Here is a 12,140-nt window from a genome sequence, read left to right on the forward strand (position 1 = left end):
CCGTGAATCTGGTGCTTGAAAAGGAACGAAAAAGCGAATCCCAGGGGAAGGTAGATCGGAAGCAGCAGCAGCGCCCACTCTCCGGCCAGCGGCCGGGGATGCTGGTCCCCTTGCGCTCCCCCGGGGGTACATTCCCCAGCGCCGTTTGAGGCCGCTCAGCTCCATAAATGCCATTTGCATGGGGATAGGATGTAACAGGAGCTGTAAATCACTGATGGCGGAGTGAACTCCTCAGGGGCAGACACGGCGGAGCCGAGCCTCCGCGAGCTGAGGCAATGTGTGAACGATATCTTTTGTTGGGGGAGAGGACTGATCGCAATTAGATGATACTTATCTGGCCCTTTGATGTGTATTTACACAAACAACGTTTTCCTCCGGGAGCTGAGGTATAAAGTAGGGGCGCGCACTCTCCAACACCCTCCTTCCCGGCATCTCTGAAACAAGGCAGGATGACTAAGGCCCCTTTCTCCGTCGAATGGTTGTCCCAGAGCAGCCAGGCTCTCAAGAGCCCCACCGAAGGCTCTCCGCATCGAGCATCCTCCGCGGGCCACCGGCCCGGCTCTGGCTCCAGCCCCGGCTCGAGGGAGCGGAGCCGGGAGCAGTCTGCCGGGCCGCGGGCCGGGAGAAGCGGCAGGAGCAGGGAGCGCGTGGCGGCCACTCCCGCTGCAGGTACCCGCGTGTCCGCGGCCGTCGGGGCGTCCTGGAGCTCCCGCGCCGGGGGAGGAGGGCGGGCGGGCCTGGACCCCCCGGGGCCCCGGGAAGGCACCACTTCGCTGTGGCAAAGGAGTCGGGCGATTCCCTACGCGGTTCCCGGGCGTGGCTGACCCTTTCCTCTTTCTCCCCTGTCCTCAGGAGCAGATGGGCGGCCGTCGGGAGCGGCGCAGCCCGTGCCTGAGGAGGGTCCCGAGTGGTCGGGCCCCGAGGAGCCCGGCGGCCGCGGCGGGCGGCGGCTGCGGACGGCGTTCAGCGCCGAGCAGATCAGCACCCTGGAGAGCTCCTTCCAGCGGCAGCAGTACCTGGGAGCCGCCGAGCGCCGGCAGCTGGCGGGCAGGATGCGCCTCTCCGAGGTGCAGGTGAGCGCGGGGGGCACTGGCTGGGCCGTGGTCTTAGTGAATAACGACAGCGTAGTTCTGATAAATAACAAGATAAAGAACAAGCTGCGTGCCGTTGTAACCTCACCCTTTTTCCTCCCCCGTCTTGCTTTTCCCCCAGATCAAGACTTGGTTTCAGAACCGCCGGATGAAGCTCAAGCGGCAGCTGCAGGAGTTGAGGACGGAGCCTTTCTGCAGCCCCCCTCTCCCTTACGGACCTCAGGGCGGTGTGGTGCCCTTGCCTCTCGCATACGTGGCCCGACCACCACCTCTGCCCCGGCAAGGGGCCGCCTCTGAGGGCTTCACCTTGGCGGCTCTGCCGGCACCCGCCCTGGACCTCAGCAGCGCCTGCAGAACACAGCCAGTAGGCTTTTGGGCGGCACCCTGCTTTGTGGGGTACAGGGATCCCAGAGCTTTCTTGCTGGGTGTCTGACCCTCTGATATGGACTATGACTAAAGAGGATTTGCACTACTGATAGATATTTGGGCTGCCCTTGTCTGTAACTGCCTGGCGGAGTTATGATGCAGCACTGAACAAAACGTTTAACAAAGACATGCTGGACAACCTGGACTATGGACTTCAGGCCTCTGCATTTATAGGCAACTATAAAATAGAAACAGAGTGGGACAAACACTAATATAAATGGAATCCTTTAATAAACCTATTTTTTTCCAGCTTTCATGTGAATTCCTTCCACAGGGATTGTAGAGCTGTTCATTCCGCCCCAAAACAAAGCTCCTCTTCCTTAAAGGAAGCATAGACTCCTCATTATCTAGATTTGTTCTGCCCCTCTGCAATTTACTGAGCATGAGTGCAAAAAAGTGTGAATTTCCCCCTGCCTTCTAAAACAGGTATCCAACCCCTTCAGCTACTTCCTAGATGGGATTTTCTGTCATGGGACTGTGCCTTTAACCAAATATGTGGATACATCTGTTACTTAATATTGGGTTTGCTATAGCAGTGGAACAGATGTTTTTATTGGAGATCCTTAAAAAACATATTTGTAGTATCTTGAGATGTAAAAAGTTGCTTTCTAAATAAGTATGATAATATATCTTCATGCTTTCATGTGCAGCCTCAGTAGATTAGTAAGAACACCTTGCCTAAACAGATCATGGAAAGGATCTTGAAATTTCTAATCTACAAAACAGTATCTCATCATCTCACATGCAGGTAATGGGGTATGAGAGTGATGATCAAAAGAAATTTAGCATTCCAGTGCTGTTTTTCCGTAAGTGGCAGTAAAATTCCTTTCCACTGTGCTGTGCACTTTTAAAATTTGAATAATGTTCTAGTAAACTTATGGTCAAAATGGCTTGATTTCAGGCCAGAGAAAGGGCTCTGAGAAGTAAGTGATCCTTGACTCATGCAAGTTGACATAAATATTTCAAAATCAATTGTCAACTAACATGAAAAGAACAATAAATATTTCCACTTTAGAGGTGATTTCAGGGATTATTGAAAGATTTCCAGCACATTTGTAATCTGGGTTTCTGTAATGAATGGTCTCTGAAGGTTCTCTGTCAGTATCCTTGAAAACGCCTCTTTTCTTTTGTGTACAGGGGCCAATCTGCCACTTGAGTACATTTGTCTAGTAAAAAGAACCCGCTGCGGGCAGCGGGTTTTGCAGACACATTTGGAAGTCTCATTAATTATTTTGTAATCCGTGCTGTATTTTTCTAGCCTTTTGAGATACTACTATTTGTTTGCAATTGATTAAAATTCCCATTCAATGGAGGCTTATTTCTCGAAGTCAGGTATTACTAAACTCTTATTTATTCGAAATCTCTCAGACTCCTTCAAATGTCATTAGGAAACTGGAATGTCTCCAGAAAGCTCTGAAATGGTGAATATTTTCCTCTTGCTCTAAAGCAATGACGTTTAAAATACCAAAATAGTCAAGGCCAATAAATATATAATTTACTTTTAAAGAAGTGTTTAGCGTGAGAGTCGATGTGGCTATTCCGTTTTCAAGAGCATAATTGAAGGGTTAGGTGTTCCCTTTATAATCTTGTATGGCCACAGCGGAGAACCCCGTCTCTACTCCAAATGCTCCGCTCACCCCGTACAAAAGGAACAGTAATAGTCCCTCGCGCTCTCAGAGGCGAGAGCGGCGGTCTGGGGGGCGAAGGGAGGGAGCTCTGAAGGGACCGACGGGGACTGGGACTACCTGCAGCGTTGCGGGAGCACCCCAACCCCGGACCAAATGGGGAGAGGGTGAAAGGGAAGTGGGAACGGGCAGCACCGCAGCTGGGCCTGGGGAAAGTGAGAGGCAGATGAAAGGACTCAGGAGGAGAGGGGGAGAACAAAGTGCTCCCACCTGCGGAGGGGAACTGTTTCCGTGGGGACAGGGTTTGTGCGGGGGAGGAGGGGGTGTCGCCGTCTCCCCAGCCTAAGGGTAACGAGGGGGAGGCAGGAGCACACTTTATCGAGTCCTCAAGTGTTCCCAGTAAGACGTCTTCTGGGGCAGCTCTGTCTGGGCCCTCATCCCCCGGATCTACCCTCCCGGCCCCCGGCACCGCTGCAGTCCCGGGTCAGTCTGGCCCGTCCGAAGGGGCAGAGGTGCGGAGCCGGCCCCGGGCTGTACCCGCTCGTCCCCGAGCTCGGCTCGACCGAGCGGGGGAACAGTTTCCCCTCCGTGCGAAAGTTAAGAGCAAGACAAGAGACAACGGGAGCTGCTCGGAGCAACACGTAGTGCTGCGATCCTTGCCATGATTTAAGCCCACGGGGATGGTGGGGTCCACGCCGGGACAGGTGGGGCTGTGCGGCCAAGCTGCGCTGACCACGGGGCAGTCTCGGAGGTGGTGGTTCTGCGTGCGGGGTGGGTGGATGCGGCTCCCCGTGTCCCGGCTGAGGCTGGTGCGTTTCGTGCCAGGGGCGAGGGCTGCTTAGTGGCACTAACGGGGTGACCTATCTCTGGGCGTACGAGCTGCAGAACGGCTGGAGAGGCAGAAGCCGGTCTCTGAAAGAGTGCTAATGGTCACTTAACATAATGACTCCTTGGCCACGTGTATACTTAGCAAGCACTTGAAATGCCTTCCAGTGTTTTGGCAGCGCTAGCTTGCAAATATTGCTCCGTTTCCCGGCAATTGCTCAAATGAATTCAAGAGATGATGCTCACTTGGCTGAGTGCCTAGTACTAGCGGATTCCTCCGAATATCCGCATGATAATTCCTCTTCCACCTGCAAAAGTCAGCTTTCTCTAGAAGGTAACTACTACATTCCAGTGGTCTAGAAAACTATATGTGAAATTATTTAATTTTTGCTAAAGTGGTCCAATTCTCGCACTAAAACATGAATGCAAGATTTTCCTTTTATCTAGGAGAAAGAAAGTCAAACTTCATGCTTTATTCCTGCTTGTTTGAATTTCTCATCCACTGTGTTTTATTCCTGGCAGCAATAAAGGGGCACTGGTGTCAGCGCAGGCCCTCTGCCCTCTCGCAGCCCCTCGCAAGAGATGGGAACAGTCTGGCTCCTCCCGCACCGCACCCGCCGAACGCCCCCGCAGCAACCTCCGGGCCGCCCCACCAGCACAGTGGGGAGCAGCCCCCCAGTTTGTGTCACATCACAATAAACCCCAGCATCGGAATGCTCTCTGGCAGGACCAAGCGGTGTGGGCAAGCCAGCTACAAATGGGGAGGGGGGTGGAACTCACAACAACAAAAACCAAAAAGGCTGAGTCCATTAGCTGGGGAGGAGCAGTTTAAGGAGCAGCTTAATGCTTCTGGGGGTGAAACTGCCGGAACTCCCGGCCCGACGGTTCTCGAGGAAGAGGCTGTATAACCTGGAAACTGGGCTCCCCCGGGAGGAAAAGAGAATGGGAGGGGGTGAAATCGCCAGCACGCTAACTTCAAAGCCTTTGTCCCCTGCAGTGCGTGAGCGGAGGGGGAGCAACATGATTGAATTAGCACCGCGGGGTGGGGGAGCCGCCGGCAGCCGCGCCCGGTACCGCCCGTCCCAATTTGGCTAGAACAGCCATCAGGGGACTGGGAATAGGATCGGGGTATATCACCCCCCCGCAGCTCCCAGACACGGTGGAGCCGCTCCAGGGACCTCTTCAAAAACCAGGTGAAGTTATTCGGTGTTGTGTGCTAATCGAGAGAGATCTCACACTGTCAGGCCATTACATCTAATTGCTGCCCATTATCTTTTTCTTTGATACGTAATTAGATGACAATTAACTTGATAAATCCCACCGAAGCGGAGGGAGAAATAAAGAGACCTCTTGGTCTCGACGTGTTCCTTGTGTAGACTTTGCTACTTTTCCTTTATAACTATCTCTTAAACTCCTAGACTTCGACCTGGTGTTACCCTGTAACAGTACTTAGTAGGGAGCTAATCCTGTCGTGTCTTTGGTATTCAGGCAGGTTAAGTGCTTTAGTTCTTATTTCAGCTCTTAGTTATTCTGCCAGTACAATTCTGAACAACTGTGGAGGTGTCACAAGTCCTCAGGCAAGGTAGCAATGGCGTGCATAGAAATTCAAGTACCAGTTTGTTTCGAGCTAACTTAACTTATCTGGGCTCTTTGTCCACTAGTTCTGCAAAGAACACAGAAATATTTCCCCGATTTTTTTTTTTTCTAATGCAAAGTGAGTGTTTGCTCCCACAGTCGCTGAATAGGAGTATCTGGGCTTGCAGCGTGTGAGCCGGGAGGGAAGAGGCTGCCGGGTGAGTCAGTAGCATTTGTCATTTATTGTGTGTTAGCCCGCATTGTTCCCGTGGGCAAAGGAGCGGCGGGGTGATGGCACTGTTAGCGTTCACAGGTACTTCAAACAGAAAAGCATCTATTCCGAAACAATCGATCTCGTTGATGCCTAATTGACTATCTAATAGCACCTATCAGGACATCAAAGGAGAAGCTGAATAACCGAGTTAGCATTTCCAAAGGAGAACAGCGGAGGGTACAAACAGCCATCAGCTATCCCACCGGTCGGGAGCCCAGCCTGGGCCCTGCGGCTGGCTATGGGTATAAGTTTCCTATGGTCCGGTCTGGAGCAGGGCAAAATATTTTGTCTGCACTTTTAGCCATGTTAAAACCTCGCTCCCTACAGTAATTAAGCTTACTTACTTCTGAAGGGCTGCTACACTTCCCCAAGCTCTCTTCTCCTGCTCATTCGCGCAGCTAAACGTATTTTGGGGGGAGGATTGAGTTTGGTTGGTTGGGAGCTTTTTCTCCCCTGGGTGGGGCATGTGCCATTGCAGTTCTTACTGCATCGTCTATCACCCCCACTTCTCCAATTTTGTCAAGAAGATATGGGTAAAATCTAGGCTTTTCAGAAAGATAAATGAGATTTGCCTACGATGGAGCCAGTTAAGTTTGCAGCCCAGAAGGTCCCAGGTCTGGTGGCCTAGTACATGAGCTCCTAGTCTATTATAAATGCTATGGTAGAAGGAAAGTTTGAAACATGAAGATTCACCCAGTTATGCTTGCAATTATTTTTCTTGAGAAGGACTACTCTTCCGTTTGCCAAAATGTGACCACTTTTTTCTTAAGTTTTCATGCAATATCACTTGCAATATTCACTTTGTTGAAGGCCTGGGCACTCCAGAGGCATTCCTGGGCAATGCAAGTACTTCAGCCTCTAGCAAAGGGTGAACTTCTAGTACCTGGTGCAGGAGACACTGCAGCCTGGACAGCAGGCTAGACCTTCCCTACCATAATACCTTTGTGCTGTAGAGCTGCTGCAGCTCTGCCTGTTCTCATGGGTTTATATTCCGTGTGTGCACAAAGCCCCAGATGAAATATTCCCATGCATACCAGTGAGATAAATCTACCATGTGTCCTTACAAGACTTGTAGAGCTCACATGAAAAGAGCACTCTGTCCTGATGACCTCAGCTGTAATTATCACAACATGGCATTAGTCACTGCACCTAAATTTCAGGGTATCATACTGAGTTACAAGAGTGCAGAAGATATCAGCAATTTCTTGAAGCAGCAAACATGTTTCTTATGGTTGTAAGGCTTACGTACAAATGCAGAACAATAAATATTTTGAAATGTGATTTGGTGAAATGTGTGCACTATGTTCTAGATATAAAACAAGTAAGAAAAATATGTATATTTTGCAATATAATACAGTATTCCAAAGTTCTGAGTATACAGAATTCCATGTGAAAAGACATAATTTCCCATAAAACTTAGATTTATTTTTGATCATGGTTATATATCACACCAATTGAATGCTGTAAAAACTTCAAGTAATACAAAATAATTGAGGTAAATTTGTGTCTCCTATAAGCACCAAACTTCTGCAAGATAAGGGGAAGATTTAACTGCAGCTGCAGGGCCTCTATCCACCCAGGGTCTAGGGTCATTAAAGTTTTCAAGTTTCTCAAGCTGCCACCTCTTGCTGATGGGAGTTACAATAGCCACATAACACCTCCATACTCTTTCCATCTGTTCCAAGGTTTTGTGGTCCACAGATGCAGCTGCTTTCATCTGGAGTGGGGGGGATTTATAGTTGGGTATAAATGTCTTGCTAAATAAGCAATTCGGAATGGAGTCTAATAAAAACGAAAAATCAGTTTTCATTGACTTTCAGCAAAAGGTGGACAGGTCAGCTGCTTTCCTGTGTTTTCAGCCAAGTGAGAAGAGGAAATGGCAGCAGGTCTGTAGGGTTAAAAATAGTTTCCTTCTATAAGATGCATAATATATAATATATGAATGCCAACGTTGGTCTCTTTGGGCACAGAACTGAATGGTCATCTCGTATCTGGTTTAATTTAGGCAGCTGATGAAGTGTCTCTCCCTAGATGGTAGTCACTGGATGTCTCTGTGTGCCCAGGTGAGGGGACTGCAGTGCATGGGTGACCCAAGACTGCTTGGCTTGGCATAGCTTTCTTCTGCTGGAGAAACGGTGGGGAAGACTGCCCTGGTGGAAGCGCTGGGGGGGCCATGCTGCTTGCTGGTAGCTGTGTGCTCAGTTTAGAAGCTCCTGAGTCTCAGTGGTTTTTAGGTATTACCTCTAAGCTTGCTTCTGATGAGGCAGTCAGGCTCTGCAGATAATGCACGGTGCTTTACAAAGGACAACTTGCTGTGAATGTGTTTATATGTGGCAGTTTTGCTGCTTGGAATTGTCCACACATGGGGTTATTTAGAAATGGCTGTTCTGAAATAAGATGGAAAGTAAGTATAATAGAGCATTTGCTTCAGAAAAAGAGGGACCATACACAGGTGGAATAGTTCAGGAACAGTTATTTGATCCTGAAGTTATTAAAATTAATGTGCAGGCACTTAGTTCTTTTAGGGAACAGTGAGTGACTATCCCTGCTTGACTGAAATGTGTCTAGGGTTTATATGTTCCCCTGTTATGGTGGTTTTGTTTGGGTCAGTGGCACTCACAGGTACGTGGTTCTGACCCAGTGTAGGAGTTTGGTCTCTGGCTATATTCAACTACTTGGACGTTTGCACTGGCTTGTGCATATCAGCCAAAACGACAGTCTTGTGCTAGCATTAAGTGAACCTCCTTTAGTGGCTATGCCCAACACCCCTTAGGGAGCCAGTCAAACTCTCTGTTGGGGCTGTGCCGGGCAAGAACAGCCTCCCCCATCCCTGCTCTTAGGGGCTGATGTTGCAAGGAAGGCTCCAGGAGGAATCCAGCTCCTGGGCTGTGGGCTTGGTTAGGTGTTTGCATTGCTCTGGTGCTTGTGTTTTATCCCTCCCCCGAGGCCAGTGTGGGGATAAGCCACCTTTGTGAGGTCGGGAGGGGTCGATAACTGCATTGTCCATTCCTGCGGCCATGGACTTACTGCAACACTTGAGACAATGAAAATGCGTGGCACGAATATGACTTTTTTTTCCCAAATGATTTTTCATAATAAACTAGGGAGTTGGTTTGGTTGGGGTTTGATGTGGGAATTTAGATTATTGCTATGTTTTAGAAAGAAACAAGCTCCTGCCCTGTTAGACCCAGGTTTATGGTGCCCATTCCTTTTGGTTGTGCATCCCAGCAGGAACTCTGAGGATTTTGGAATCCCCATTGAAACTGGGGTTCTGTCAGTGCATTTACCCAGTTACAGGCATGGCGATCGCTTCCACTTGTCTTCAGGAAGTATCGGGGTTAGAATATGTGTTATTCAAGTATCACTATGGCCAGTGCGGGCATGGTCGGTGCAGTTTTTTCACCAGCGTAGCTAAAAACCCTGTGAAAATTGAACATAAGAAGAACTCGAAGACGATGTAAGTTGTCGTTATGCCTCTTTCCCCAGCCAGGCTTTGCTGCCGGTGGCCTGGTGTCCTCCCTGCATTACAAGGGCATCGTCCTTCTCGGGAAGCGACGTGTGGATTGGGATAGTATGAAGTTGATGAGGTGCGAGCTCCGCTGCTCACTTAGTCCTTTGATCTCTAAACGATTGGGGAGATGAGTTGCTCTTTCTGGCTAGACAGATGGCGCCAAGTTCAAGCTGAGAAGGCCCGCAGCCCTGCTAAGCCCTAGCCTGGCTCCAGTCCCCGGGAGTGAGGGCTTAGCCTCGGGGATAGGGACTTCTTGATGTCGCCCCCCAATGGCTTTTCCCATGGAGGCCGGTCTCTGCAGCTCCTTTGATGAGCAGTGTCCGATGGCGGGGCTGCCAGGCTCTGCCTGAGTTTCGTTATCCCTCATCCCGGCCCCGATGGTGTTGGACCGGGCCGTCTCGGGGCTGGTTTCGGGCACCTGTGAAATGTGAGACCCAGTAATCGAAAAAGGAATGGTAAAACCGCGCCGTTACCGACACCGACGATGTCTTTAAATGCCTGTTTGCGGGGCTGAGCCTGCCCGTGCCCCGCCCTCCAGGGGAGAGGACAGGTTTGCACTTCAAGGGGGTCTCCCCGGCCCCGCAGACACGCTGGAGCCAGGGGCTGTAGACATTTGCCAGACGTGTGAACTTTCCTTCTCGCTGGTAGCTGTTATCTGTACTCGATTCCCACTTTGATGTGTGTTCACACCTAGAACTACCCCGCCCGGGACCGGAGCGCCCATATAAGAGCGGGCCGAGTCTTACGGTCCTCCAACCCATCTCAGCCATGAACCAGGCCCAAGTTCCTTCGGCAGAGACCAAGCCCCACGGGGTCAGGCCCCACATCTGCTGTGTGCCCCCTCCCCGCGCCCCCACCTCGCTGAGCAGCACGCCCCTCCTGGTCAGAGCCAAGCCCCGACGAGGCGGCCCGCAGCCGAGCCAGCCCGCGGACAGCGAGCCCTGCCCCGCGGAGCGGATCCCAGACGATCCTGGAGAGACCACCGACTCGGACCCGTCGGACTCAGGTGCGTAAGGAGGGAACAGAAATGGGGGGGGGGGGCGTGCCGCGGACACACACGGGACCTCGACCCCCGTCGCTGCAACGGCCTGTCAGGGCCGAGAGGAGGCGGAGGCACCTCCCAGGCCGGGAAAGAGGCCTCAGTATTGCCCCTTCCCTCCTCCTGTGCAGCCCCCGACAGCGGCTGGTTGAGCGCCGACGAGTCCTCCGGCTACGAGAGCGAGAGCGCGGAGCGCTCCGCGGCGGCGGGCGGGACCCGCGGGCGGCAGCGGCGGGCGCGGACCGCCTTCACCTCTGAGCAGGTCTGCCGGCTGGAGAAGACCTTCCAGCGTCAGAAGTACCTGGGGGCCACGGAGCGGAGGAAGCTGGCGGCTGCCTTGCAGCTCTCGGAGATCCAGGTGAGTCCCGCAGGAAGAGGATCCTTCCCGGCACCGTCGGGCAGGAGCAGGCCGGGTCGGCCGTTTCGCTTCGGTGCTCTCTGCGATGAAGAGACGATGAAGAGCGGTCTTCAGCTGAATTTAGCAGGGGCTGTGGGATTCCTCGGGGATTAACAAGTTACACTCCAGGAAATTTGAGGCACTTTCTACCGGGAAGGCATTAAGGTTTCTTAATTTCTTAGTAAGGTAAACTGTCTAAGCGATCCGCCTAACCTTGCAGAGCTCGTATGTGGTCTTTAAGACTCTAAGTGATTAATCTAATATCGCTGAACACAGACACGCTTCCCCTCTACATCCCGTAGGTCCTCAGCCGTCGGTTAAGTAGGGCAAGAGAATTAGTCCAATTCTTGTCAATTCCAACTGAAACAAAATGGCAAAAGCAGCTGAGATACAGTTGTTCATCATTTGCATGTTATTTATTAAGCAAAGACCCTGATTTGTTTTCTCCATCCCCTCACCCCGTTCTTTTTGTTTCTCAGATCAAGACCTGGTTTCAGAACCGGAGGATGAAACTGAAGAGGCAGATACAGGACCACCAGCACAGCCTCGTGTCTCCTGTTCCACTCTACAGCTACCCCACGGGGGCCTCACCAGCTCTGTTTCAGGATGGTCTCCACTACCCCTTTGCTCCCCAGCACCAGAGACTCCTGCCTTTTACCCCGGTGCCTGCTGTGCAGTTCAGCTTCTCCTTTCCCCGATATGATGCATCGCAAAGCACCTACCCCTTCATAGGAAATGAGCTGCCGTACTATCATCAACACTTTCTTCCCCATCCCTCTTTCCATCCAGTTATTCAGAACAAAATGGACAGTCAGTGCCACCTTGTATATGCATTATAGTGAAAAACAAAAAGGGTGGGCAGCAGAGGGGAAAAGCATTATATGCTGTAACGTATTTTGTGCTCAGAATCCCTAGTCTGATTTGGAAGAATAAGTCTTTATTATTTTAAGTTAAATGTGAAAATGAATAATTTTATATTTTATAATTAATGTTAAAATTTATTTGATGTATTGCCACTTCTACTTTTTTGTTTCATAGTTTATTAATTTTTAAAAACCTGGTAGTCTACCCTCCAGTCAATAAACAGTATACTGAAAGGAACCTGCTGAAATGAAACTGGAGAGAGAAATGCAGTAGTAGAAACTTGCTTTTGCTGAATTTCCCATGGTGTGGAGCAAAGTTATTAAGTTTAGTCTGAAGTGTGTTAATTGGTTTTCATTGCACATCCCCAGTTTTCCATAAATATATATTTATAAATAAAATTGAATAGTTACATGTCAACTACATAAAGGTTTCACTTGGGTGATGTAAACAGCAATGGTCACTTGTCCTCCTGTTTTTGGGAATGGATTTAGATGTTTTAATACATCTTATCTG

The 12,140-nt window shown here is 50.4% G+C and overlaps 2 protein-coding genes across 2 annotated transcripts; both read left to right on the forward strand.

Annotated features, from left to right (window-relative positions):
- The first annotated feature begins 1,022 nt into the window (after positions 1-1,022).
- LOC127477016 (homeobox protein vent1B-like) lies at positions 1,023-1,764 on the forward strand. Its single transcript, XM_051800674.1, has 2 exons — positions 1,023-1,073; positions 1,213-1,764. The coding sequence occupies exons 1-2, from the start codon at positions 1,053-1,055 to the stop codon at positions 1,522-1,524; spliced, it is 333 nt and encodes a 110-aa protein (XP_051656634.1). The 5' UTR covers positions 1,023-1,052; the 3' UTR covers positions 1,525-1,764.
- Positions 1,765-10,095: 8,331 nt separating this feature from the next.
- LOC127476569 (homeobox protein vent1-like) lies at positions 10,096-11,602 on the forward strand. The gene is made up of 3 exons (XM_051799588.1): positions 10,096-10,333; positions 10,498-10,724; positions 11,243-11,602. The coding sequence occupies exons 1-3, from the start codon at positions 10,096-10,098 to the stop codon at positions 11,600-11,602; spliced, it is 825 nt and encodes a 274-aa protein (XP_051655548.1).
- The last annotated feature ends 538 nt before the right edge of the window (positions 11,603-12,140 follow it).

This window comes from Manacus candei, unplaced genomic scaffold (assembly GCF_025592945.1).
Source record: "Manacus candei isolate 608988 ecotype Guabito, Panama unplaced genomic scaffold, ASM2559294v1 h1tg000050l, whole genome shotgun sequence".
NCBI lineage: Eukaryota > Metazoa > Chordata > Aves > Passeriformes > Pipridae > Manacus > Manacus candei.